At 56.0% G+C, this 27,089-nt stretch overlaps 1 protein-coding gene across 1 annotated transcript; it reads right to left on the bottom strand.

Annotated features, from left to right (window-relative positions):
* Positions 1 to 1,406: 1,406 nt before the first annotated feature.
* Positions 1,407 to 26,451, bottom strand: WHRN (whirlin). Its single transcript, XM_065737164.1, has 12 exons — positions 25,873 to 26,451; positions 18,186 to 18,401; positions 14,222 to 14,347; positions 9,665 to 9,867; positions 9,322 to 9,358; positions 8,313 to 8,525; positions 8,003 to 8,215; positions 4,613 to 4,684; positions 3,702 to 4,284; positions 2,248 to 2,426; positions 1,911 to 2,033; positions 1,407 to 1,624 (listed from the first exon to the last, which is right to left on the bottom strand). Exons 1-12 carry the CDS (start codon positions 26,449 to 26,451, stop codon positions 1,442 to 1,444), a joined length of 2,727 nt encoding a protein of 908 aa, XP_065593236.1. The 3' UTR covers positions 1,407 to 1,441.
* Positions 26,452 to 27,089: the final 638 nt, after the last annotated feature.

Genomic DNA, 27,089 nt, shown 5'->3' with positions numbered 1-27,089 from the left:
AGCGAACACGCTGGAGCGTGCCACATCTCCCGCCCGGTGACGGCCGCGGGGACCCCCACGTCCACCATCCCTGCAGGGTGGCATCCCCGGAGCGATGGGGAGCAAGCACCCCCACGAGTGGGTCCCGAGAAGCAAGCCCCCCCACGGGGGGACCCTCAGCCCCCGCTGCGGCCGGGTCCTTTCAGAGCGGCTTCCCGGACTACGAAGCCGCGATCACGCGTCGCTGCGCTGCAGGAAGCCCCGCTCACAGCTCCGACGGCCCCGCAGGGCTCGAGGCCCGGGGGGGGGGAGGGGGGGGGATGGAGAGGGGGGAGTTTGGGTGGGGGTTGGTGGCTCAGCCCCGGCCGCTGCCTGCACGGAGCGGGCCTGGGGGTAGATGGCTTTTTTGTCCGAGCACGTTTCCATCCAAGCCCCGGTTTTTGTTTTGGGAAAGTGGAGGGGGGGAGAGGGGGAGTGGGGAGGGGGTGATGCCCGCTGACGTCGGGCCGGGCACGGGGCAGCGCTGCTCGGGGCGACCCGGGGATGTCACAGCTCCGCAGCCGGGTGCCACCGAGCTCCGCCCGTTACAGCCACAGCGGGGCGAGCTCAGAGCCTTCCGCGAAACCAGGAACTGAAGCTGCCGCCGGCCCCCGCCACTTCCTCGCAGCAGCATCAGCCCCTGCACCTCCCCACCCCCCCCCCCCGCCCGTACTCCGAGCTCCTTCCGGACACGCATCACATACAGTACCGCATGCAGCACTGCCCCACCCATTCCCATCCCACCGCGATCCCCGTCCGCTCACCTGCAGGGCATGCTTCCCCCCGCACGGCCCCGCTCCGATCCCGGCCCGGCCCCGCCGGACAATAGCGCGGCCCGCGGCGGGGAGGGCGTGGCCGTGCGCTCCCTCCCGGCCCCGCCTCTTTCCGCCAATCACAGCGCACCGCCCGAGCTCGTTAGCATAAAGCCCGCCCTCTTTTCTCATTTGCATAGCCTGGGCGAGGCGGCCAATGGGAGCGCGGAGAGTGTTGCTCATTGTCATAATTTATGCAGCTCGGGCATTTCTTCCCCCCTCCCTCCCTCTTTCCCGGCGCCCCATAGGCACCCTAATACCGCCCTATAACCGCCCATTTATTGAAAAACTAAAGCCAAGCTCTGTGTATAAATACAATGACAGCGACAGCAAGGCGTCCGGCTGCTCTCTGCGTGCCCGCCCTTCCACCTCCTTCCCCCCCTCCCCTCCCAACCTGGCACCAAAATGACCGCGGGGACATTGGGATGATTTCCCCCCCCCCCTCCTCCCCTTTGGGCACCCCAGCCCCACAGTGAGTGCACATCTGTCCGTTCTCAATCCCCCCCGTGGGGACGGCGTGGGATTCTGCGTGTGCGTTGCGGTGCAGCAGTGGGAGGGCACCGGTTTGCCCCCCACTCCTCCTCCCGTTCCCATCCGGTCCCACGTGGCTCCTAAAGGGCGACGTTGAACTCTGTGACGAGGAAATCGATGTAGTCCTTCTCCTTGAGCTTGAAAGCCTCGGCGATGATGCGGGCTGCCTCGCGGTGCTCCTTGCCCCGCAGCCCCGTGCCGTTCACCTCCAGGATGACGTGGCCCACCTTCAGCTGCCCGCAGTTGTGTGCCGAGCCCCCACGCTGCGAGGAGGGACGGGCTCAGCTCTGCCCTTCCGATGCCGTAACTTGAGGTTTTGCCCCAAGCAAAGAGCAGAGGAGACAGCACCCCAGAGCAGCACCCCAAGTCCCCTCCTCTCCCCTAGTCCCTCTGCAGGACACCCCAAAAATCCCCCCAGGGCACGGCTGCAGCCCCGCCCTCTGCTCCCCCTACCTGTACGGTGACGATGCGGGGCAGTGGCTGCCCCTCAGCTCCCCCTACCTGTATGGTGACGATGCGGGGCAGTGGCTGCCCCTCAGCTCCCCCTACCTGTATGGTGACGATGCGGGGCAGTGGCTGCCGCGTGTTTGCTCCGCCCTCGATGGCGATCCCCAGGGTCGGTGCGCTCTTGGACACCCGGATCAGACACGAGGTGGGCTCCAGGAGCCCTGGCTGTGGGCACAGGGCAGTGATATCAAAGGGGGTCGGGGCACCCCCTGCCCGCTGTGATCCCACGAGGGCAGAGGGAAAGACACTGTTCAACAGTCCCACCACCCTCCCAGCAAAGGATTTCTTCAAGTTTAATCGAAATCTTCTCTCTTTTAGTTTAAAACCATTCCCCTTTGTCCCGACCCCTGACCCCAGCGTCCCCAGGTCCCATCCTCACCGGTTTGGAGGCCCCTTCTGCTGTCCCCTCACTCTTGGTGCCCTCCTTGAGGCTTCGGCTTTTCCCAGGGACTGGCTGCCTGCTCTTGTCCTTGCCGCTGACCTCCACCTCGCCGATGTCCACCCCACTGTCCTCGCTGAGGGTCTGCCCGCTGTCTGACAGCTGCGAGAGCGTGGAGGCTGTGGGGAGATGTGGGCTGTTAGAGGGGGGATGGATGATGAGGTCGGTGGTGCCACCACCTCCGTGGAGAGGACATCTCCCCTGCTCCTAGGGCTGAGCAGGTCCTCAGTGCTTCTGGACCTCATTTTGGAGCAAGGTTCCCAAGTGAACCCATCCTGAAGAGCAGAGCTGTGTGCAGTGCCCTCAAGTTTGGATCCAGGATCCGGCTTTGGGTCATGAGTTGGGGTGGTTGGGTGAGGACGGTGAGCTCGAGGCTCCCGCCAGCCCAGAGCCTTCCCCTCCAGCTCCTGGGAGCACGAGCTGCCAGACTGGAGCTTCTTCCCCATGGAGGATGCAGGATGCGGGTGCAGATGGAGACTGGAAATGGGATCGGGAACCCCTGCAGGGAGGACTGAAGCCCCGGGAGCGTCCCTTTGGAAGCGCTGCCACCCGAGGCAGGCGCTCGTTCCCTTCATTAACGTGGCTAATGAACTGATTGCAGTAGGAGGACGGTGCCACGGGAGGGCGGCGGTGCCTCTCGCACGCTGAGCATCCTCACGGTCCTCCTCTGGACCCGCTCCCACATCTCTCCGTGCTGGGGGGAACACTGCGGGTGGGGCTTCAGGAGGGCGCGGGGACGATGTGCTGCCAGCCCACTATTAATGCAGCCAGCACACACTGCTGTCTCATGCCCAAGTTTCTGTCCCTCGGGGCCCCCAAGTGCTTCTGTGGGGCTGCTCTCAAGGACTTCTTCTCCTTGAAGTCTGTACTCATGTCTGGGATCGCCCCAGCCCAAGTGCAGCACCTTGCACTCGTCCTTGTAGGGTCTCATGGGGTCCATGTGGGCCCACTTTGCGAGCCTGTCCAGGTCCCTCTGCATGGCGTCCCTTCCTTCTGTGGTGTCAGAAGCACCACTCAGCAAACTGGCTGAGGTTATACTTGATACCACTGTCAAGGTCTTTGATACAGATATTCAAGAGCACCAATCCCAAGATGAACTCGTGGGGGACACTGCTCTTGACCCACCTCCACCTGCACTGCCCACAACCCTTCTGGCTATGACCATCCAACCAACTCTTCATCCACCGAACGCTCCAGCCTTCAAATCCATCTCCAACAGGCTGCTGGTCAAACCAGAAGATGTGTCCTCCTGCAGTACACACTCCCACCCCACCGCCCGGCACTGGGACTGTGTGAGCAGCTGAGCCCCCGAGCTAAAGCCAGATTGGACTCAAAGCCAGCTCCCCCCAGTAAAGAAAGCAACAGGGACCCTCCAACCCCAGCAGCACACCCACCTCGGGCCTGGGGCAAGGGCCTCACTTCGTTGACATCAGGCTCGCTGTTGGGTTGGTGCACCTCCACCATGATGAAGTGCTGGTTGGCCTGCGGGCTGGGCGGAGGGGGTGCGGGGTGGGCTGGGGGAGGGGGTGGGGATGGGGACGCAGGGCTCTGGCAGCTGGTGGCTGCGGGGCCATCCGCGGGAGGGCTGGTCAGCCTGGTGGGGGACTGCACCCTGGGGAAGGGGCCGATGGGGGGATGGCTGAGCAGGGAGAGCTGGGCGTCCGTTGGCCGTCGGGAGCTGCGTGGGGTTGGGGAAATGGTGGCGTAGATGGCGCTCGGGGCAGAATCCTCAGTGGAGGTGGTGGCAGTGGAGGTGATGCTGATGGTGTCCTTCTCGGAGTGGCTCGGAGGGGGTGTGGGGTTTCGGGGGGCCACAAAGAAGAGGCCTGACTGGGAGGACTCGGAGGATGGGCGCTTGGGTTTGTCTTTCCCCGGGTTCCTGTGCTGGGCAGTGGAGGGGTCCAGCATCTGGGGGGCCGTGGGAGGAGGGGGAGGCTTGAAGTTGGGGGGTTCCTCCGGGAAGGACGAGAGGTCATCCTGCCAAAGCAAGGACAGAGCCAGTCACCCGCCCAGGGCACTGCTAAAGCAGCTGATTCGCACAGAAACATCTTTCGGACAGTACTGGCAATATGACTCACAAATGAGGACAATTAGAGGACAAACCACCCAACTTTCGCCTGGTTCCTATAAGCACAGATGCTACTCTCACTCAGACATCCCGAATCCTTCTTCCAAAGCAGTTTGGTTGCTTTACTTCAGCAACTGCAGTGGCACCAGGGGTCGGTGATAGAGCAAATTGCTACAGAACCTTGGGTAACAGTATCATCAGTAACCAAAGGCACGGCAGCACTGCGTGCTGTCTTACCAGCGAGATGTCCGGCAGGGTGTTGATGCTGCTCTGCTGGCAGTCTCCACCTCCCTCCAATTCTGATGTGTTCTGGCAAGGCAAAGGCAGAGAAAACCTGGTCACAGCAGCAACAAGAGATCACTGAAATGGCAGCATAACATGCAGAGCATTGCCTACACCCCCTGAAAGCATCCTTCACCCAGAGGTATTTATTTCCTGGAGAATCACACACCATACAAGCAAACAAATCAGTTGGGTAACGGCCTCTCCCAAGCTAATAAATTGCCCAAAGTGTGCTGTGAGCCTGGCCTGCTGAGCATCATCCTCTGCAGCTGGATGAGGGCTGACTGCCTCCGCGTCACATTCAGGGGCTGTGTGCTCATCTATGCCCTAACAGGCAGGGTACAGTTTGTGTTCAACTGCATGTTATTTATTGCAGGATAAACAACTGATTAGTTGAAAAGCTGGTGCTGCATTTTGCCCATCTGCTGGAGGCGACTGCTGCGCCTGTCAGATGCTGGTGTCCCAAAATAGACATGGGAGACAATGAAAAGCACGAGAGGTGCAGTGAAAACACTGATGCAAAGTGCTGTTATCTCTGTGGCTTCAGAAGGAGCCCTGGAGACTGAGAGCTCAGAGAAATGGCTTGGTCCATGTTCCAGGACAACAGAAGACCAGACTGCGAGGATGCTCTTTCTTCTGATGAGGGCAGATGTCATCACCAATTCGATCTAATGTAGAGATAGGTGGCTTTTGAAAGAGGAAAATCCCCTTCCCTTTGGCAAGCCAGAGCTGAAGGCAGATCTGGCAGCAGCCATAGAGCCATCGGGCTTCGATAACATCTGGTGCATCACAGGATTGTGTGCATCCAAGCTCTGCCATGACACCTTGTGTCTGAGGCCAGGGAGGAGACAGGTAGGACTATTTCAAGAGCAGCCTAACTTTGTGCTGATTAAAATGACGAAGAACTGCTCTGACAAACCCAGAAGAACAGTGTGGTTTGAGTGCCTGGCACGAGGGCAATGCAAGGCTGACCAGCTTCAGGGGAGCCTCATTCGTCTCTGTCCCTAAACTCTTCCCTCTCCTTCCCCAAGAGTTTCCATTTGCAGATTATGTGATGGAGAAACCACCACCCTGCTGAGGAGTACAGATCAGCCTTTAATTAACCTCGCCGCTCCAAATGAATCCCTTATTTTCCAGTTACTGCTAACAAGGGCTTTGCTGAGCTACACAGCCCCACTCCCACAGGCTTTAGCTTTTGAATAACTGCTCCAGCCTGAGCAGCAGCACAGCTTTCCCCCTCTCCCACGTCTCTGCAGGGTTTGAGGATGGAGAAGCCTGGGAGCCCAGGTCTGCAAAAGCCCAGGCACTGAGCACAGATATCTCTGAGGGGTGACATGACAACACAAAGCACACAATAGCTGTCCATGTGGGATGATGGTGCCTGTCCTGGAGGGGTCAGAACAAAGTGGGGAGATGGTACAGCCCTGTAATGGGACAGGAGGGGCTGGAGAGGCAAATGATGTTGGATCCACAGCAAGTGGAGGTGGGCCCCTGCTCCTCTGCTCTTGTTCTGCTCTCTCTGGGGACGTGGAGGCCATCTGCTGGATGCCAAGGAGGCTGAGGAGTCTTGTGATTGTGCTTCACTTTCCGGAGAGAGGAACAGCTCAGGACTTCACACCACCACCCTCTCCCTACTTGTGCTGCTGGTGACACGGAGCATGACGACAGAGGCTGGTGAATGAGCTGAGTTACTGCAGCTTCATGGAGCTGGGAGCAAGCCAGCATGCACGGAGTCAGGCCCCAGGAGGAGCAGGCACTTGGATGGCAGTGTGTTAGTTAGGAGGTAGCAGAAAGAAGAACAAAATCAACAGAGATCTCAATCCCTTAATCCTAACAATGAGGGCTGGGGCAGGAGGCAGCGACAGAGTCCCTTAAGGACTGCCTTGGTTGTGAGCAAATTAGAAATTCACACCGCTCTGATCAGACCAGCTGCATCACGTTACTGCAGTCTACAATTAACCTCTGCTTTGTAGGTCTCATCTCGAGATCAAAACCCTCCATTTACAACGGCGTGGTGATGATACTCAGACAACCAGTGGGTGGCACAGTCAAACAAGACTTCGTTTCATCTCCTGGGATAAAATCACCTTGTGACACGGTGCTGATCAGCCCCATACCGGCTGGTTTGGGTGTGTTTGCCCACCAGTGTGATGGAGCCTGCTCTGGTGTCACTGACTTTGCCCATGAAACCAAAGAAACCCGTGTCCCAAAGGATCCCTCCTGCACAGATACTTGTACAGACCTTTTCCTTACAAGGTCTGCAAGGAAAACTCTCAGACATCAGTGCTGCTGGGCTTTGCAAAAGCACAGCCTCGAGCTGCCAGTGGCACTTGGGGCTTTGGTTTGCAGCTGAGCCGCACCTGCACCGCAGCACAAAGACCTACAGCCCCGCAGAGGAAGGAGAAGCAGAGCTGGGAGACACGAGGCAGCTGCTGACGTGGCTGAGACGCGTGCTGGCCCTTGGAGGGGTCTGTCCCCCCCTCCCACCCCACGCACATCACACGCACTTGCAGCCCATCAGCTATGGCAACCGCAGCGCTCAGAGCTCCCGCCCCGCCGGCAGCCCCTACCTCCATCAGGTCTATTAGCCACAAGAGCCGCTCCTGGGGACGTGCGAGGGGAAAAGCAGATTAAAACAAGCACAAGAGCGAGAACAGAACATCAGGGATGGTGCAGAACAAACAAGCCAGACAAGCAAAACCCAGCGCAACGCGTCCCTCCCTCCCACGTGCCCACCCTGCAGAACCCACATCCAGCTGCTGAACATGAAGGCTGACAGGGAAAAGAGCAGCAGAGCAAAGTTTGCAAGCTCTGTGCCTCTTCTCTCCCTCCTGCTAGCTGAGATAAGCATCCATCCACCCAGAGCCCCTGGCCAGACTGCACTGTGGGAGTCGTGGATGGAAGCAGACTTGCTGTCACCCAGAGGACAAAGCAATGCTCAGCCCCTGAGCGTATCACATCAGGAGCGCACATTACAATGTCACCCTACAAAGCACCCAGCTGGGTTAGCCCCCATCTCTCTGCTGCAAAGCAAATGGATGTGGCAAAGGACTCTCAGAGTAAGGCTGTGTTTTCAAAGCCAGCACAGAATCATCCCTTTCCTGCCACTCTAGGGCACTGTCTGTTTCCCCCTGCCTCTAAAAGCAGCCTGCAGCCAGGAGAGGTGAGCCCCTCGCACCCTGAAAGGGGATAAGCAAAGCTTTGGAGGAATCCCTCGGGGAAGCAGACTCCATGCCGGGGAAATGCTTTGGGAAATGCCATTATAGCACCTGAGGGATGTGAGTTTGCTGTAGGGCTGCCAGGAGCAGGGGCTGAAAGGTGAAGGAACAGTCGGAAGAAGCTCACCCGGGCTGAGCTGACGGTCGTGGAGGTGAAGTGGCTGCTGGAGGAAGAGATGGTGTCACTGTAGGACATCATGGAGTAGGAGTCGGTGCCAGGAGTAGGTCCTGCGGGCTGCCGGGCTTTCATGGACTCAATCTCTCTCTTCAGCACCAGGTTGTCAAAACGGTCGAGGTCTTGCGGGGAGATCACACCCCGCACCTCTGAGAGCAGTGAGAACTGGGCCAGGCAGACAGACAAGCAGAGAGAGGTCAGAGCCTGACTACGCTCCCCAGATGCGACGATCCATCCCATCACCGCTGCTCGGGGCTCTCACCTTCGCGTGCGTGTTGAGCAGCTCGAAGAGCGCCATGACCAGAGCATCCACGGAGATGTGGCCTTCCTTATACTCATCCAGGTAGTAGCCCATGGTGGCCCGCTCCTGCTCGTTCAGCAGGTGCCTCGCCTGCTCCTCCAGCATGACACGGGTCTGGTTCACCATGCTGCTCAGCGTCACCTGCGAGCCAGCCAGGCCCCGGTAGAACACGGGCTGTGGAAGAAAACAGGAGATTGGCTTTGGCCTGGGGGCACTGAGAAGTCAGGGGTCGACAGCAATGCCCAGACAGCTCCCCATGCCCACCAGCTCCAGCTGCCTGCTGCTCTCACATCACCTGGGGCAGTGCTGGAAAGCAGGATGGAAAGAGCGGTGCTTTGGTTACCCCAAGGAGTCACCAGCACAGCCACCTGCTCCGTGTCTGAGTAACTCAGCCAGGAGATGATGCATCAGTGAAATAAAGAGCTTCCCAGCTCTGCTCAGCAGGCACGCACTCTGCCCCCTGAGCTGCTGCTGATCTAACAGCAGGCTGTATTTCTCCCTGGCAGAGCTGGGGGAACTGATGCTGTGAGAGAGGGCTGAGCTTCCCATCTCGTGTAACACGCACTCCTATCCCTGCCACAAGCTCCAAACAGACTCTGGAGAAAAAAAGAGTCACCAAAAGGGGACGGTGAGGGATTTCTATCTAGCAGAGGAGGTCCTCGCTGCTCCCATCCCTGCCAGCACCATCACACTGCAGGGGTATGAGGCCAGACAAGACCTGGGCTATCCCAGGACAGCAGAAGGAGGCTGGGGAGGTGTTCTGCCATGCAAACAGCATGGAGCCATTATCAGTGCGAGCCACCTGTGAAACCTCTCAGCTTCATTTCCATTTAAAAGGAGCACACTTTGCAAAGGGTTGCTTGGACAGGGAGAGCTGCAGGCACAGTGCTGGGCAAGGTCCGGCTGTTCCCCTCCCACGGGGAAAGATGCTGATGGCTATTTTATTAGGAAGGGCTGTGGCTGCTCTTACCCTGGCTGCCGCCTCCACAGCATGATCGCCCACCACCCTGCGAGGAGGGAGAAGATCAGTCAGCACCAAGCACCACGAGCCCATCAGTCACCAGCTGTTCTACACCCTGTAAGCTAACGGGGAAAGCTCCCAGCCTGGATCCACCGTACAGGCGCTGTCTGTGAGCACACAGCTAAGCACTGGGGGTGCTCCCACAGACAGCTGGCCAAGGCACGAGGCTCCCAGCACCTCACTGGCAGAGGATGTGCTGCTGTTCTACACTCACCCTACTCACCTGCACCAGCTCTGTGCTCTGTACCTGCTCTGTGCTCTGTACCCCTATGGGGCTGGACCAGGCACTCACCCCGTGGAGCTGACGAGGGTCTCTCCGATCTGGGAGCTCGCTATCCACCTGGTCTCGTCCACGGTGGTGCGGGCATGGGGCAACCTGCCGATGTCCTTCACCGTCATGATGAGGTGGCGGGAGGACTTGAGCAGCTTCACTGCCTCGTCGTGGGGGATGCTGAGGAAGCTCCTGCCATTCACCTCCAGGATCTGGTCTCCTACCTGCAGAGCAAGGGCAGGGTGAGTCTGACAGGCACAGTGCGTATTCCTTTCCCACTGAGGAGGAGCTGCTAGGGTAATGGCAACTGGAGGAATAACAGAGATGGGGGAGAGGATCCAAGTGCTGCTGGCTGGAGACCGAGCCAACAGCCAGCGACGGCTGTGAAGCCTGGAGGAGTTATTTAGGATCTCAAGACACGTTCACCTGCCAAGTCCTCTCCGGTAACTGGGTTTGCAGACCCCGCTTGGTTAGGAAGAATGAACATACAGTGAATATACAGCCCCACTCCTTCCTGCTGAGCTCCAAACCTCATTCAAGTTCATTGAAGACCCTCACCGGAGCCTCCAGCCCTTTGCATGCTGTGGGATGCAGCACAGCTGGGAGTTCACCTCTCCTCTCCTCCCATTTCCTCCCCAGCTGTTCCCCATGATCATTCATTTTGCAGTGAGGGCCTTTGGTGCATTCTGGGGCTTCCTGATAGCCAGGCCGTGTTCAGTGCACAGCATGCATCTGCTGTTTGTCCCTTTGTCCCAAGTGCTCTCTGCTTCTAGGGCATTCTGTGCACTTCTCACTCCCGTATCAAAATTCACCCTGTTTCTGATAAGCCACCTCTTTGAAACTGCTCTTTCATATCTTTGCTTACCCACGGGCTCCTGCTCGGCTCTGTCAAAATGCAATCTTATTTTCTTTATGCCACAATGCAAGCAGAACGAGACAGTTCTTTAAATAACTCACCCCATCTTGGAGGAGAAGAGGAGAAAAGAGGGAGGGGGGAAGAAGGAATAACACAAAGAGTCAATAAAAACTCTGCTGCTCAGTCTGTCTCGTTCTGATGCTGGCTCGAGGAAGGCTCAGAGGGCTGGGATTAATTCTCAAGACTCTTCCATTTGCTCCAGCAAGACATGACTGACAGCTGCCAAGCCACCTGCAGTGGGCTCTGACCCTGCTGGCAACCCAGCACTACCCACAGCTTTACTGGAGGAGCTGTGATCCACACATGGGCACAGAAAGGCAGCAGGGCACTGGGCACTGCCCTGCATGCAGGTGAACGTGCAGCTCTTTTTGCTTCTCCAGCCCTACAAAAATAGATGCAGAGCTGGGAAATGGTGCAGGATCTCCATGAGAAGCCATAACGAGACACAGAAGGAGCTGGAGAACCCAAGGGTTACAGCCTGGAGGTGGGAGGGAGAGGGGAAGAAGATCCTAGGATGCTTTTTTTTTGCTCAGAGAAGCTGTGGGTGCCCCAGCTGTGGAGGTGCCCAAGGCCAGGCTGGATGGGGCCATAGGCAGCCCGAGCTGCTGGGGGGCAGCCAGCCATGGCAGGATGTCAAAACAGGACCACCTTTAAGGTCCCTTCCAACCTAAGCCATTCTGTGATTCGATGCCTGTAAGCAGCAACGTGACAGCAAGATCAGCAGAGTCAAGATCTACCAGCATCACTGAGCTATTTGGGTTAGCTCAGGCAGGAAGGAGATGGTAAAGGTGCTCTGAAGAACCAGGGCAGGAGCGTGCAAACGGCCAAGATGTGAGGAAGCCTCTGAAACAACCAGAGCAGACACAGCTGAAGGAGCTCTGTGGCTCAGCATGCAGCTGGGGTCTGAGAAGGACGAGTGAGCCTGCAGTGTGATAGGAAACCGTGGTAAGAAGCATCTCAAGAACAGCTCTAAAATGAGTGTAATGGTGATACCCAATGGTGTGACCTTGCTTTCAGAGCGTCCCCTGGGTCCATCCCTGCCTGCACAGCAGAAAGAAAACAGAAAGTTCCAGAGAAGGGAAACAATGCCTCGTGGCAATGGAGGTGAGACTGTGAGAGGACAGATTGAAAAGATAAGGCCTGTTCAATTTAGAGAAGAGATAATGTGTTGGGACTGGATGGAGCTCTATAAAACAATGCTGGCAATAATGAGAAGTCAAGGGCTCCTGTTTGCCCGACGAGTGCAAAAAAATCTCCCACCCCTCTTCAGTGTGGTGGGCACAGCAATGGGGGGGATTCTGCTGCAGCACCGAAACCACCAAAAGCCACATTCAATTCAGTAGTTTTATTGCAATTGTGAATCTTTAATAGTTTCCTATATCGGGGATTAAACTTTCATGGTTTTTTCATTCAAGGCAGTTAGACAGATTTAACTCAGCGCTCGCTCTTCAGCTTCTCCCCTCAAAAGCAAGGCAGGAGAAGATGGCAAGTGGGGAGACAAGAAGCCTCTGCTTTTCCATGCTCTGCCAGTGCAGTGCCCAGCACTGGGCCATCCCCTCCTGCTGCTGCCGGAGCGCTGGGTGAGAACAGCCAGCCACAAAGCACGGGGGAAGCAAGCAGCTCCTGGAGGGGAAAGCAGAGCCAGAGAAGGCAACTGCAGGCAAAGGGCAGATGAGGAATTGCTGGGCAGCCCCAGGACTGCAGGTCAGCCTGCTCGCTGATGCGCTGTTACAGCATGGAAGGGTTTTTGCTTCCTCCCGTCGGTCATTCGCTTTTTCCTCCAGAAGCCAAGGATGGGTGGGGAGGGAAGGAAAGAGATGTAAAGAAAACATCTGTTAAAACGGGTGAACTCATGGAGAATTATTTGCACAGCTCCTGCCCAGTGCTGAATAAGAGCAGGAACAACAGGACACAAAGCAGCTCTGTCGGAACACACGGAAAAGGCATTGCTGAGTGCTTTCCTTCTCTTGTATACATAGATCGCAGTAACCTCCTTCTACCCCAGCCTCTGTGCTGCAAGCTCAATATTGAGTTGTTTGGTGAAAGAAAGCTACCTGAAATCTGCAGTACAGCACAGGGAAAAACAAAACAAAATGAATGCAGAAGAAACCGGGATGAGCAGAGCCATGGACAGCAGCAGGACGAGCTCATCTGCCACGTCCGACAGGAGGACAGCGCTGGCAGGGAGCACCCTGCCAACCCGCGTCCTGCAGCCTCAGATTTCCCAACGTGCCCCAAGAAAGCGCCGTCAGAGGTTTTGGGAATGAATAAACATGAAGGATGCCAAAGCCGAGGGGGTGAATGCTTAATCCCAGAGTGCCGCATCCTGCCGGCACCTGCGGAGCGTCCCCGCGTGGTGCCACTTTGGCTGCCAGCAAATAATGCAAATAGTTCAGCAAATGCTTTGTGCAATACAATGCTGCCAAGCCTTGGCTTCTTGGACAGCTTTGTTTTGCTCATCTCTTTGCCCCAGAGCATCTTTCTTTCCTCCCCCTTGATACTTACAGGATGCTGGTGTGCCAGGATGCTGCCAGGACGGTGTATAGCAACCATCTGTACCCAGGGCACCCACACCAAGCGTGGCACAGAAGCAGCAGAAAGGAGAAGTTAAAGGCATGGCTCTGTGCCAGTGAAAGAGATTTCCTGAAGTCTCTGCCCCACTTAGGTGCTACATCAAGAGGTCAGTGGTACGGACCGGGCATCCCATGCTGACTGCAGAGCTGAACAGGCAGCACATTTCCCAAGGTTACTGTCCTGGCATCAGAGGAAGCAGCAAAACCCCCAGAAGTTCCCCCCAGAAGAACCTCTCCTGCAGCTCCAGCTCAGCCCACACAAAGCAAAACACGGCTTTTCTGTTTTGGACAGCAATGCATTCTCTGACAATCATGTTTACCACCAGTTCTTCCCTCCAGCAGCCTGGAGGGGACAAGTAAGCTCAGGATTGCTTCAATTCCCCAGCAAACATCTCCCTCCCCCTCCTCTGTCTATAAAGAGGAACACAGTGAGCTCAGCACCCAGCTGGATGCAACCTGCTGGTGCCACCAGTGTTAAATATCAGGATCATCCCCCAACATTCAACAGTCCAACAACACTTCAGTGCACTGAGTGTGCACTGGGAAGTTCAGTGCCCGTCCAACCTGACTGACACAAGGAGCTGGCTCTCGAAACCCACAGGATGGCACCACAGAAAGCAAAAGTGCACGATGTGATTGCACAGAGCATCCCTTTAGGAACCTGTCTGAAAGTCACACTGCTGATTGATCACCCCGAGGGCGGTCCTGCTGGTTCTGCTTGTTAGGACATGATCCTTGCCAGTGCCAGCACTGCAGGATGAAGGCAGCACACGCCTGCTTGCACCACGGTGAGTCTGACCTCCTGGCACTGCAGCAGCCAAGCACAGCCCTGCAGGCACACAGAGCACCTCGTGCACACCCTGGCCCCAAACCTAACGGGGTTGGATGTGAGACACAGGGAGAGGTCACAGGACTGAGAACTTTAATGGAAAATGCTTTCCTGCCAGCTCAGGGAGGTGACTTTCTTCACTTGCCATCCCCAGGAATGCAGCACTTGCCTCAGTGTGCACACAGCCTGTGTGCCAGCACTGCCCTGTGCTACAGCTGAAGCTCTCCAGCCCTCCCCAGCCTGCTTGGCTTCACTCTTACCTTCAAGCCAGTGCTCTCTGCTTCAGAGCCCTTGTCCACACCAGTGATGTAGATGCCCAAGGAGTACTCTGCCCCTCCACGGATCATGAGCCCCAGGGACTTCCCCTCATTCAGGACCAGGTTCACCTGCAGAGGAGGAGGAACAGATGCTTACATGGCACCCAAGAGCTGCACAGCAGGATCTCAGCTCCACGCTTCTGAGCACGGCCACATCTCCATGCTGTCACCAGGACTCCCAAAGTTGACAGCAGGTGTAATTATCCCATGGCTCCCTGAACGTGTCCATCTACCCAGTGATGACCCACATCCATCCAGGATGGGAGCAGGCCAGCTCAGCTTCCCTGTGCTCCGACCACTGTGACCCTGTAGGGAGGGCAGAGAACGGGGCTGAGCAGACAGCCTACACCCAGCACAACGTTCACCCATACAAATCAAGGGCAGTTTAACTTTTATTTGCATTACCACGTTGCTCTAATGGAACGATCACATTATCAAAAAGTTGAATCGTACTGTTTTAAAGTGGAAAAATATTCAGCTTTTCCAAAATCCTCCTCTTTTTCCCCCTCTGCCCGAACAACAGTCAGGGTTTCCCTCCTGCTGTAATTTCTTTGCCGTGCATTTCTAAAATTCCCCTGTTCTGATTAAAATCTGTGCAGCAGGAATGCAGCACAGCACACACGACCACGGATCAGAAGTGGAAGCAGCCTGCACTGACTGCACTCCCTCCCTCTTCTATGCATCCCTGAACAATAAGCCCTGCTCGCCAGCACTGCTGGATCCGAATATTTACATTTCCTTTCAACATTGCCCCAAGGGCTTTGGAAGCTGAGCTCATTTCCCCACCCTGATATCAGATCGAGTAAGAGATCCCCTGCACAGCACCACTGCCATGCTGCAGGAGCTGCTTTATGTCTGCACACGCACCAAACCCGGGCTCCAGGAGCAGCAAGTGGAGAGCAACCCATGCACTGGGCTGTCCCATACTGAAGGCACAGCAGGACCCATAAGCCCACTGTAGGGTGGGACGGGGGCTGCAGAGTGCAGGCTGAGAACATAACCAATGAGTTCAGAGTTCAGCACGTGGCCGTGTGAGAGACTGAGAAGGAAACAGCTGTCACTCATGCTGACAGCTATTTCCATGCCATTCCTGCCAACAAGAATGGCACTCAAGGAGGTTGGCAGGGCTCATCTTCCCTCCTGCTTCCCAAGGAAAGCGGGCTGGCTCACATCTACACACCACGATGTGTAAGCACAGCTCGCAGGGCCAACGTGGGACCTGGCAGCTGCAGGGAAGTGACCACGCATCCTCAGCAGCCCGGGCTGGCTGCAGAGCCCAGCAAGGTCAGAGCAGGCAAACTGCATGAGATGCGGGCAGCAGCACTGCTTCATGTGGGAAACATCAATGCCATCTAACAGAAAGAAATCCGTTCTCATCTTGCCTGCATCTATTATCCTTCATGCTCAAGTGGTCACCATTAGCCTCTCGAAAACATTCAAGCTTTGCAATGATATCACAGATGTATTTCTCCTTTTTGGAAGTTGTTTCTTTTAGGTAATATAGCTATTTCTGAATACAAAACTGCCCGGAGGCAAAGAGACACTCTCTCCTGTGTGTTTGTTTTTTCTTTCTTCTCCTGTACCAAAAAACACAAAGGAAGAAGCAGTTCCCCTGGCAATCAGCACATTGGAGCAAGGATTTAGTCGATGAAATGGCATTTCTTAGGGAATTAGCAGCCCAACATTTGCAGAGCATTTCTCCTTCCTCCCAGCCCAGCGGCACCTATGGGTTTTTGCTGGCTGATGGTTTCCAAAGTGCTTTTAATGAAATAAGCTGTCAATCCCAGAAGCACAACGATGGCAATTCACAGCCTAAGTGGTCTTTGCTATTGTCAAAATCCAGAGGATTCGAGCCTGGACGGATCATAAACATCAACGGGGATGGCCTCCAGTTGCACTAGGGGAGGATCAGGTTGTATACTGGGAAAAATTCCTTCTCCAAAAGAGTGGTGACAGATGGGAACAGAGCGCCCATGGAGCAGTGGGGTCACCGCTCCCAGAGATGTATAAGAAGTGCGGAGCTGTGGCACTGCAGGACACGGTCAGTGGTGCAGCAAGCATGTCCCACCCCAACAGCATGTCCCACTCCCCAGCAAGGAGTGTGCATCCTTTGTTGGGACAGTGCTGTGGGACTGCGGCCTGACGGCTCCAGGGACATCTCAGCAGTGTTGTGCTGCTCTTTATTCCCAGCTTGCTGCTGCCCACTGCCCCTGGCTTCTTCACCTGTGGGGCTCTGAGGCAGGCAGGGACATCTCTATTGCCTGACGAACGTGAGATGCCTCCTCCAACCTTGTGTTCAACCTTGCCAAAACTGGAAGCATCGCCTTAACCACAGCAGCACTGCAGATGCACTGAACTGTGGCAAAGCATTAGCGAACTTTCTGGTTTACATCCTCCTGCTGCAGGGCTAAAATCCGATCTGCTGCACTTTCCCAAACAGAGCTGGCTTGAAAGCTTTGGCCTGTGTGTTTCAGGACATTCAGATCAATTAGAAATAGCGGGAGGAGGGGGGGTGGGGTGGTGGGAAGCACACTAATCCCCAGCCTCTCTCTTACAAAGTGAAAACATCCAGAAATCAAACAGCCCTCAGGGGCACCTGTCAGTTCCAGCTGACTGTGCTGAATTAACCAGGGATACATTGCATTTATTTGCATGGCATTTGTGAGCAGAATAATCCCATTCATAGCAGCAATGTATATATATATATATATACGAGGCAGACCTTTCCCCTGTTATGGGATGGATTCATCTGTCACGGGTGTCCAGTAAAGTCAGGACAAAGTGATTCTGTTAATTGGTGCTTGAAGCACGTGCTGTGCCCCATGACACAGGCAGTCACACCAAATAACCCCCCTCCATCATGGACCATAGTCGGGGTGGGGTTTGCTTTCACTGCCAGCTGGCAAAGCAAGATGCTTTGGACACAGAAGTGCCTTGGTCATTTATGGGTTGTGCCAGGGAGTGGAAGAATGAGCACAGATTTGGGGAAAGCCAGGCAGAGAAATATGCCCAGCTTGGCAAAGAGCTGCTGAAGGCAGCATGCCACGAGTTGGGAGAACCACGAAGCCTGGGCATTCCAGGCTGGCAGATCTCCCCAGTGCTCTGCCCCAAAAAGGGCATCACTGCAGCCAGCTCCAAGCCTGAACGTGTCTCACAGGGCTCCTCGCACCCCAGGAGTGAGTTCATGCAAAAGCATCCAAGCCCTGCACCACATCTCCGAGCACATCTGACACTGGAAAGGGGCTCACACAGCTGCAGGTTTGCATGGTGGTACCCAGCAAGCAGCAAAGGAGCGGCGTGCAGAGCAACACCTCCTGCCTGCAGCTTCAAAGAGCCTATCTGCTCTGCTGGGGCTGCATCAAGGTGACACTGAGTGGTAGGGGGTGGGGGACACTAGCAAGCCAGCAGCAGTTGCTTTTCTCTCCTCTTTAAAGTTAAATAATAAAAAAAAAAAGGCCCTTCTCCCTCGTGGTCAACATGAATATTTCAACAGCAAACTGCCTCATCCTGTATTAGATTTTCCCCTCTCTGGCTGAGGTGGGAGCCTCCAGCTTACAGATCCCTTACAGCCCTTCCAGACTGAGCTGAGGGTGCACAGCTGAAGAGCTGGGGACAGCCAAAGTGATCTCTAGATGACAAGATGGAAATGCTGAGGCTCGGGTAACTCCATGCCTCTGGGCTGCTCACTCATACCTGGATATCCCATAAGCAGCAGAGAGGCAACAGCATCTCCTTCTCACACGGGACCAGCAGGTTCCCTATCCACCACCTCAAGGGAGCATTTCCCCCTCCATCCCAACCCTTCCCAGTACACGAGGAAGCAAAAATCCCAAAGGCAGTGAAGACGGTTGGCACCTGCACAGCAACAGGTAACCTAGGGCGGGCCTGTGGTGCTCCCCTCACTCACCTTTTTCTCATCTCCCTCCTGCAGGAGCTGCAGGTGGCTCCTCTTCTCGCCGTCCTTGCGCAGAGAGCTGTTCTGGTGGTGTGGCAGCCCCGTTGGTGGGGACACGCTGCGGCCCTGCGGGTCCACCCAGGTGTAGATGTGGTTGGTGACATAACCCCCCGGGATGCGTCCCACTGAATGGACAGACAGGTTCAGCTTCTTGCAGCCTTTCAGGACCTGGAAGAGAAAGCAGAGAGAAGAGGGGAGGGGGTGAATGCCTTTGGATGGGGAAGGACAATCTGCCTTGGGGCCCTGGAGTGACATGGTTTTGTCCTTCCTTGAGGCTGAAAGATGTCAAGCTACTCTGCACACCAACAGAATGTAATGAGAGACTGAAAAAGGCAGTGAAGCAGCTTGGATTTTTATATTCTCTCAAACTACAGCAGTGCCCAGGCCATGCTGCTGTTGATGACAGTGGAAATACATCCTCCCCATCAGCCAGGGAAGAGCAGATGAAGCCACGTATAGGGCACTGACATGCCTGGAGGGATCCCCAGCGTGGGCTAAATCCCAGAGTGAGCTGTCTCTGCAGCCTCTGAATGGGCTCAGTGCTTGTGGACAGCAGCACTTCTGGCCCACCCAGTCTGGTCCCAAGCTTTGGCAATGCTCCTGATGCCTTCAGCAGACACTGACAGCACTCCCAGAAATTCAGCCATCTAGACGTTGGCAGCCCTGTCTGTGGCAGAGGGGCTTGAGCTGGGTGACCTTTAAGGTCCCGTCCAACCCAAGCCATTCTGTGATTCTGTGATCTCACCAGCTGCCCTCCCAGCACAAGCCAGCAATTAATGAGCACAGCCATTATCAAATACATAAATCTATTTAGGGCAGCATGCACCAAGACAGCCTTGAGATAAGGCAGATAAGGCCATCTGCAATTGCTCCCCTGCCTCCCCAACTTTCACTGTGAGGAGCTGACATCGCTTTTATTAAAATAACATTCACACTGTGGGAGCTCTCTGGGGACAGCTGTAAGTGCTGATCCCTCTGATGCCTCAAGAACATCAACACTCAGGATCTGCTCTCAGAAAGGAGCTGCTCTGTATTTTTCCATACATGCGTCCTTCTGACGAGCTGCCCCTGCAAGGTCTCCTCTCCCCACTGAGCAGAGAAGCTGCCGAGCAAAGCTCGTGACAGTGAAGAACTGATGCTGGCAGCTCTTGGGCAAAAAAGTAATGTCATCAGAAATGCTGGGCTGGCCGGGTCCCAGCTCCGGCCTGGCATCAATCCTGCTCCTCCCTGCCAGAGCTGAAGGATCCAGCTCACCAGCTCCCCATCACACGCAGCAGCTTGGCTGCCAGTCCGTCACATGCTCCCAAGGTCACCACATGCCTGGAGAGCTGAAACGAGGGCTGTGAAACTTGCAGCCTCATCAGAGCACTTCCCCATCCCACATCTTCCCCAGTAACGGGTGCTGCACTGCCCTATGGTGAGCTCAGCTGCACCTCCCAGGGCATGGCAGGACCCCCAGGCTGACCCCAGCAGAGCTCTCACTGGCATTACCCAGAAGAGCAAACTACCACTGCAGTCAGCACCTCGGGCAAGAGCATTAAGTGCACCCTCAGTACATTTGGAGATGACACCAGGTTGGATATTAGGAATAAATCATTCCCCAGAACAGGTCAGGCACTGGGACAGGCTGTGCATGGAGGTGTCAGAGTCACTGTCCTTGGAGGCATTCAAGAAACAGACACAACAAACTTTCCAAGGATGGGAGGAGAGAGATTTACATGGGACTTCTCACATCCCCCTTCAGCTCTGCTGAGGCCACAGGAGATGTTTTATGCATGCAGGTGACAGCTGAGCACCACAGGGACAGAGCAGCCTGGGAGGAAGAAGAGACACAAGAGCAGGAGCTGGAAGGGCCCTGAGATCCTGCAGAAGCACAGGGATGGCTGCTCGGAACATCTCTGCTTGGCAGCACTGATATTTGTCCCATGGCATGAGGATCCCTACCCACATTCATTTGCTTCTGCCCTTTTCCAGCCCCAGCCTTCAGGCACATAGCTTAAGTGAGGAGGCATTGAAGCCTCTGCCAGTGTAGGTCTGAGATCCGACCAGCAAAGCACATTTGTAGCTGAATTTGTTTATAAGAACAGACTTCTGACACATGAGTTTCCACCAGCTTGAGAAGATTCTTTATTTGTACCATTAAGAGAATCCTCAACTCATGCCAGCTCAGGGGGGAAGAGGGGAAGGGTAAAAATGCCCAAAGCCCATCCATCCTGTGTAGGCAGGGAGGCATGAGAGCAGGAATGAGGATGGAAGCAGTGTTCTCCCTCAGATAACGACACACATCCCATAATGAAGCACATCAAGCACAGGAACAAGACCAGACACAGGCCTATGGAGCCTCTGCACATCCAAACACTGAACCAGACCTTAATGAAGCACTTGGCAGCAGAGCTGAAGCATGAGGCATCTGTGAGCCAAATGGGAGCAGCTCCCATAGCACGGCCAGAGCCAGAGGCACCCACCAGTGAGCAGCAAGTGAACAGGGCTAGTCTCCATCTTCCTGCATAAGGAGAACCTTCCTTCTTCATTCTTAACCCCCTGCACTGAGCAGGGTCCCCAGGGCCCCCCCAGCACTGCAGCTCCCATCTGGATGCTGTGCTGCCCCAGCAAAACGGCTTCAGGATGAGGTGGAGGTTGAAGGCTTCTGATAACATAAAGTGCTTTGGGTGTAGGGAGACTGCGTAAATGGATCTGGGCACTACTTTACTTACAGACCATACACACGGCTTCTTCAGCACTCCCTTCTCCATCATCACATGCTGGGAACCATATATCCATGGCAGAGGACAGCACCCGTTTTCCAGCTGCTGTCCCTGAATGCCAAGCAACCAGCAGGAGCTGCCCAGCCCCACCACACTCATTTCTCCCTCCTGGGTCTCCTGGAGGAGGAGTTTTAGGCTGCACCATCCAGCCTGCAAGCTCTTGGCAAAGCACGATGCTCAACGGGCACACTAAACCAAACCCATTTGCAATGGACCATTAAATAAAATAATTCCACCTCCTTAATCCCTCTGCAGCACCTTCACAGACCTCCCTTCCCCAGGGCCCTGCAGCACACCACTCTGCTCCAGGCTCAGAGTGATTTGGCTTTGCCTCATCTATAACTCATGTGAAAGCTGTAACACTGGCACCGCAACGCTGCTCTCATGCTACGGAGGGCTTTCCCCTTCTCCCCTTGTTCTGGGGGAGCTGGAAGGCTGAAGGCTGTGCAAAAAGCATCTCCGGGCCTTCAGAAATCCTCCGGTAGGAACACAGATGTCAGAACTGAATGGCAATTAATCAGCAGAGCTCCTCTGGCAGCCTGACGAAGGCACGCGTCTCGTACGGATGCAGCCCACTCGCTTACCTCCGCCGCTAATGAAATGAGCAATCTATTCCAATTCATTCTCTTAGTGGGTAGAGAGCAGTTTGAAACAAGCAGCATTAGCTCGGAGCCATCCTCCCCCTCGCCTCGGAAGCAAGCTGCTTGCTTCCAAAAATAATAGACCCGGGGCTGCTCGGGTAGCGGGCATCCAAGTGCTTGCTCTTGGCTCAGCGTGGGGGTTTATCTGCCATCGCGGCAACGCACAGCACTGCACCGATTCCCCCTCCCTCCCCAACCCAAAAAAAAAAAAAGTAAGGCAGAGGCTTGGGAAAAAAAAAAAAAACACCCAAAAAAGCAAAAGTGAGCTAAGTGTTAAGGGAAGAGGAACGCAGAGATGCCACAGGAGGGAGGCAGAGGGAGCGGTACGGAGAGCTCCAGCACCACCAAGGGAGCGACTTGCAGAAGTTTGTCTGCATGCTGCCTCCTCCGGAGCTAGGCTGGGATGCGCCCCAGCCTTCAAGCCTGGTTTTGTTCAGCCCAGCTGGGTCCCATCCGAGAGCCAGAGGGGATGGAGAGGTCCCTGTGTGCGCTATGGGGGTGGGGGCTGCGGGGGCCGGGCCGGGACTTTGCACGGGGAGCTGGAGGAGTGCTGGGTGCACGGCTCCTCTGCAGGCAGAGGGGGAAGAGGGGCAGAGGAAGAAGGAGAGGAGCAGAGGCACTCCAGGTGGAGCACAGAGGGATGGAGGGGTGAGGTGGACTGCCGGCAGAGCAGACAGGACCTGCTGGACGCTCAGCCCAACCTCTCTCTCCCTCTCGCGAGGCAAAGGCGACAGCAGTTTGGTTTGCAACAAGAAGTACTTATGCAAATCGATGTAAATGGATGCGTAATTGTGACTGCAGGCAGTTAGCCCCGGGGCATCAGGAAGCTGCATCCCATGTCACCTGGAAAGGGCAGAGAGACCTCATGTCCAGAGACACTCCTATGGCACAATCCCACCCCTCCCCCCACCCGCAGAGCCGGGCACTGCCCCGTGCACCCCTCGCACAGCTCCGTGCTTTCTGAACAACAACCAAGATAAAAGCAAACTCCTTTCTGCTCTTTCCCCTGCACACCAAGAGGTGATAAATAACACGAGCCACATCCGCAAACCCGTCGTGCCCAGAGATGAGTGTTACCTGGCAAAAAACAAACCCTGAAAGAATCCATGTGGGTAAATGAGCCGAGCAGCAGCACTGCACAACAAGGGCACTGGGCAGGAGCAGAGGTGATGCAGGCAGCAGTGGCAGCAGCACACACGGCACCCACCCCACACAGTGCACCCACATCACTCCAGCAGACACACTGTCAGCTCAGGAGAGGGGATTTAGAGCCCAATAATTCTCCGAGGTGACACAGCATTGAGGGAAGTGTCAAGGAAATCCATCATCTTCCCCGAGGACAGAGGAACAGAGTGAGAGATACTTTAACTGGCTGGCTGTGCAGCACACCAGAGCTTTTGTTTTCTTCTAACGGAGGGACAAGCTTTGTCCTTTGGGTTGTGTTTTCAAGACAGAAGTACTCACAACAAGCGCTGTAAATCACATTTCTTGCACTCTGAGAATTGAGGGTGCCCCTGGCAACACCAGCCCCACTGAAGGAGCCGATGCCAGAGCCAGGTGCTAAGCATCCTCACACTATGAGCGGAGAGATTAAGGACCTCACCTTCTGCATCGGTGCAATACCTCATTTCATTAGGGCTGCTGGTATACGGAGGGATACAGCAGTACAGCAGCCAAATCCCCACTGCAACAGGGCCAGGGATGCTCCCTCCGTATGCACACGCTCACCCCAAGCCACTCACACACAACATCAATTTGATAGGCTCCATGAGCACCCAACACAACAACGGAGCAGCACCTCCAACCCTCAGCCCCAGGGCACCATCAGTGCCACCATCAGGAGCTCTTCCCTGCACGGAGCATTGCAACGATTTGAAATGCAGATGCCTCCAAGTCCCAGGATGAGCTCCTTCCCTCCCCCTTTTTCCCTTACTGAAGGCAACAACGCTGATACTCTTACATGCCAAGGGGCATGGCAGCTGCCTTCACTCCCCATTCTCCACCCAGGACCCAGTACCCAGGGCTCAGAGATGTCAAAACCCCAAGGAACCGGGCTGCATCCATGCCTGCCAGCTGCTCCTTCACACATGCAGCGCAGTGAAGAAGGATCACAGACAACAGCAAACAAGTCCCATAACAATAATCAATTAATTGGCCATCAGAAGAAGCACTGAAAATACACTTTGCTTTCCCGTGAGCTGCCAGGAAGGTGGAATTGTTCTCTTCTCAGGGCTGCACATCTGTACCATTTCCCTGCATCTTCCCCATGCACCTCAGCTGTGCTGGACACATCACAGCTTACTAACACCAACTCTCAGCACTTTTGCACACACTATAGTGAGGCTGATGTGCCTCTCAAAAACACAGCAGACAACACAATCTCTGTCCCATCCGCCGTAATTCAAGCGGCTGTGATCTTTGCCTGAAGTGCAGTCCTGAACGCCGGCATGATGGAGCTGTAACGGTAACGGAACCATCTAATTCGGAGTGGGATTGAAAGAGAAAGCACCAAGCCGTAAAACTCCGCCGCTCACATGAAGGTTAAGAAGGCGGTCATTAAGTGAACCGATTTGGAGTGCTTAGCTAATGTCGTCAGTACCTATGGCCTCTTCAAACTGTGCATGCTCACAGCAGAGCATCCCTGCATCGCTATGCCATACCCTGTCGGGGTGCAGAGGAGCAGGAGCCCCTGAGCTCCGCCATCCCAAGCAACGAGCTCTGACAGCGTCCTGTGGCAATGTAATGTTGTTTCTGACACTCCCTCGCTGCCACAGACCGACAGCCTCACGCTGCAGGACAGCTGAGGTGGAAATGCAGCATGAGAATGTGCTCCTTTTTTCAGAGAGCCACAGCATCACGGCACAGAGAAACACACTCTGCAGATGGGGCTTGTATCAGGAAAGGCCAAACCTGCGTTTCCCCACCAAGCCACCAAGTTCGCTGTGATGGAGCAGAGCTGTGACACTGACCGTGAGCTGAGGTCCCGAGGTCACCCTGCAGCTCCCTGTGATCACAGCACCTGGGCGTGGTGTGGTGCACAGCTCCAGGACTCACACAAGTTCAGCTCCCAGGCGGACGATTTTTAATCTTTCCTATTAAAACCACAATGGAAAAAAATATAGCTCTCATCACAGAGCAAGCCCTTAACAAACTGCGTCCTACGGGAATTATTTCTGTGCAGGAAGCACTTAACTTCACACGATATTAATAGAGTCTAAAAGGCATCGCATACGTTGTATTCGAGAACAAACTGAGAGTTATGATGTGAATTACCTGGTGCAGTGGGCTGAATTAGAGATGAAGTCACTCAGCAGACACCAGAACTCCTGACACCTGGTTCCCCATCACTGCAGGCGAAACGCGTGGGGCTTTTCTTGCAGTTTTAAGAGCACACAATTGCAAAGCTTAACTTCCAGAAACTTATGCCTTCATCTTTCTGTTATTAGAACAAAACAGCAGCGAAAGAAAGGATTCCTACAGGCTTTTCCTCGGGTCTTGGGGTGGCCCAGCACTGCTGCCAGGCAGCAGACATGCCCCTGTGTGGAGCACAGATTGGATAGAGCGGGGAGCTCGCAGCTACAACACTTCATCGCTCTGCTGCAGGAACACTCTGCCTGGAACAAGCTAGAGCACTCGTGTCCACAGCCTATTACGGGATAGTTAAAGCACAAAGAGCTACAAAACAACCTCACTGCCCCAGACACCGGCCCTCCACGTGCTGCCTGGGAGCTGCAGCCCTGAAGGCTGATTTCCCAAGCTCTGCAGGTTTGCTGAGCCCAGCAGACACGGAACATTGGCTATGCCGTTAGGGAACGGTTTAGGGTCGTTCACACACGGACTCAGCCTCAAGATACCGAGCAGCAGGTCCAATCGCACAGCCACCGGCAGACCCACACCTCCCCGTGAGCTTCTACCCTTTCTTAGCGGTCTGGTTTGGGCACTCCCCACCTCGCTTTCTCCTCCTTTGAGCAGAGAGGTTCAGCGGCTAAGTGCAAGCTCTTAAGTGCAGCTCCTGCAAATTTCCAACTTCCAAACGCTTCCCGGACTGAAGAAAGCGACACAATCGGCGCCGCCACATCGCGCAGAGACGTCGGGAAAAGAGACAGCGGCACCGCTCCTCCCCGAGGGCACCGCTCCATCCCCGAGCGGCCCCGCGGGGCCGGGGGAGGGATGGGGGGGGGGGGGGGGCAACTCCAGGACGCGCACACCCATAGAGCACCAACCCCGCGTTACCTTGACGGCCTCGGCGTGAGTCACCCTGTCCAGCGGCTTGCCGTTCACCCCCAGGATCTGATCCCCGACGCGCAGCCCCTCGCGTTCAGCCAACGAGCCGGGCTCCACCAGCGACACGTAGATCCCGACGCCGTGCTCTGCTCCGCCGCGGATGCTGAAGCCCAAACCCTCGTGGGCTTTGCTCCGGCGCAGCGTCACCTGGCGCAGCTCCCCCGGGGGGGGCGGGGGGCGGCCGGGAGGGGGCAGGTAGGGCCCCTCGGCCGTGTATTGGTCGAAGAGCAGCTGGTCGGAGCGGGGCAGCACCAGGCGCAGCAGGGGCAGCAGCTGCCGCCGTCGGGGCCCGTCGAGGAGAGCGCGGAGGGAGCGCACCAGGTCGCAGACGTTGCGGCGGCCGTGATAGGCGTTGAGGCAGAGGATGAAGCGCTCCCGCTCCGCTTCGCTCAGCAGCGCCGTCAACGCCTGGTGCAGCCGCCGCACGTTGGCCGAAAGCGGCCGCAGAGCCGGCCCCGCCGCCGAGCCCAGAGAGCCCGACGAGGATGAGGAGGAGCGCAGCGAAACGCCGTCCGGCTCCGCGCTCATCTCCGAGCACCGCACCGCACCGCACCGCACCGCACCGCACCGCACCTGCCCGCCCGCTCCCCCAGGAAGTGACGCGCCCGCCGTTGCTGGGAGACGGTTATACAGAGCGGGGCCGCCCCCCCCCCCCTCCTCCCCCCCACCACCACCCCGCATCAAGCCCCGCCCCGCGGCAATTAGCGCGGCCCTAATTACCGCCCCCAGGCCCGCGAGGTGGCTGGTGCCAGGCTGAGACCTGCGTGCAGCTCGTTGCATGGATGGACCTCCCCCGCTGTGGGGTGAATGGGATGGAGCCGCTCCTCACCCGTGGGGCGGCACGAGCTGCCTCCCCCCGCACCTGCACCCCTCCCAGCTCCGCGGGGATCGGTTACAGGCTGAGCCCAGCCCGCTGACCCCGTTACCTGACCCGCCTGGAGGTTTTTCCATCGCTCTGGGCAGGAGGGTGTCACCCAGATGTGGGTAGCACTGGAATTCATCCCTTCAGCCGTGATTCAGGGAGAACTTTAGCAGGAGCTTCATTTTAATCACACATCAGTGGGATTTGGGCAAGAGCTCTGTGGAATGGGGACGGATTTGCTCTGTAGCTGGCACTGAAACAACCCACGAGGGCAAGCTTTGCATCCAACCCAACCTCTCTGCCC

Source organism: Cyrtonyx montezumae, unplaced genomic scaffold (assembly GCF_038088225.1).
Source record: "Cyrtonyx montezumae isolate F1298 unplaced genomic scaffold, pur_monq_1.0 scaffold_20, whole genome shotgun sequence".
Taxonomy (NCBI): Eukaryota; Metazoa; Chordata; class Aves; order Galliformes; family Odontophoridae; genus Cyrtonyx; species Cyrtonyx montezumae.
Note: the sequence above shows the minus strand (reverse complement) of the source record. Positions and strands in the feature narration are given on the sequence as shown.

What these genes read in the sequence shown, in the direction of transcription:
- WHRN (XM_065737164.1), bottom strand. Translation starts at nt 26,451, where the DNA reads ATGAGCGCGGAGCCGGACGGCGTTTCGCTGCGCTCCTCCTCATCCTCG. An exon ending in CCCTGCCGGACATCTCGCTG is followed by an intron (nt 4,285 to 4,612) that starts GTAAGACAGCAC and finishes TTGCTTTGGCAG; the next exon opens with GATGACCTCTCGTCCTTCCC. An exon ending in CCCGCATCGTCACCATACAG is followed by an intron (nt 1,625 to 1,910) that starts GTAGGGGGAGCT and finishes CCCTCCTCGCAG; the next exon opens with CGTGGGGGCTCGGCACACAA.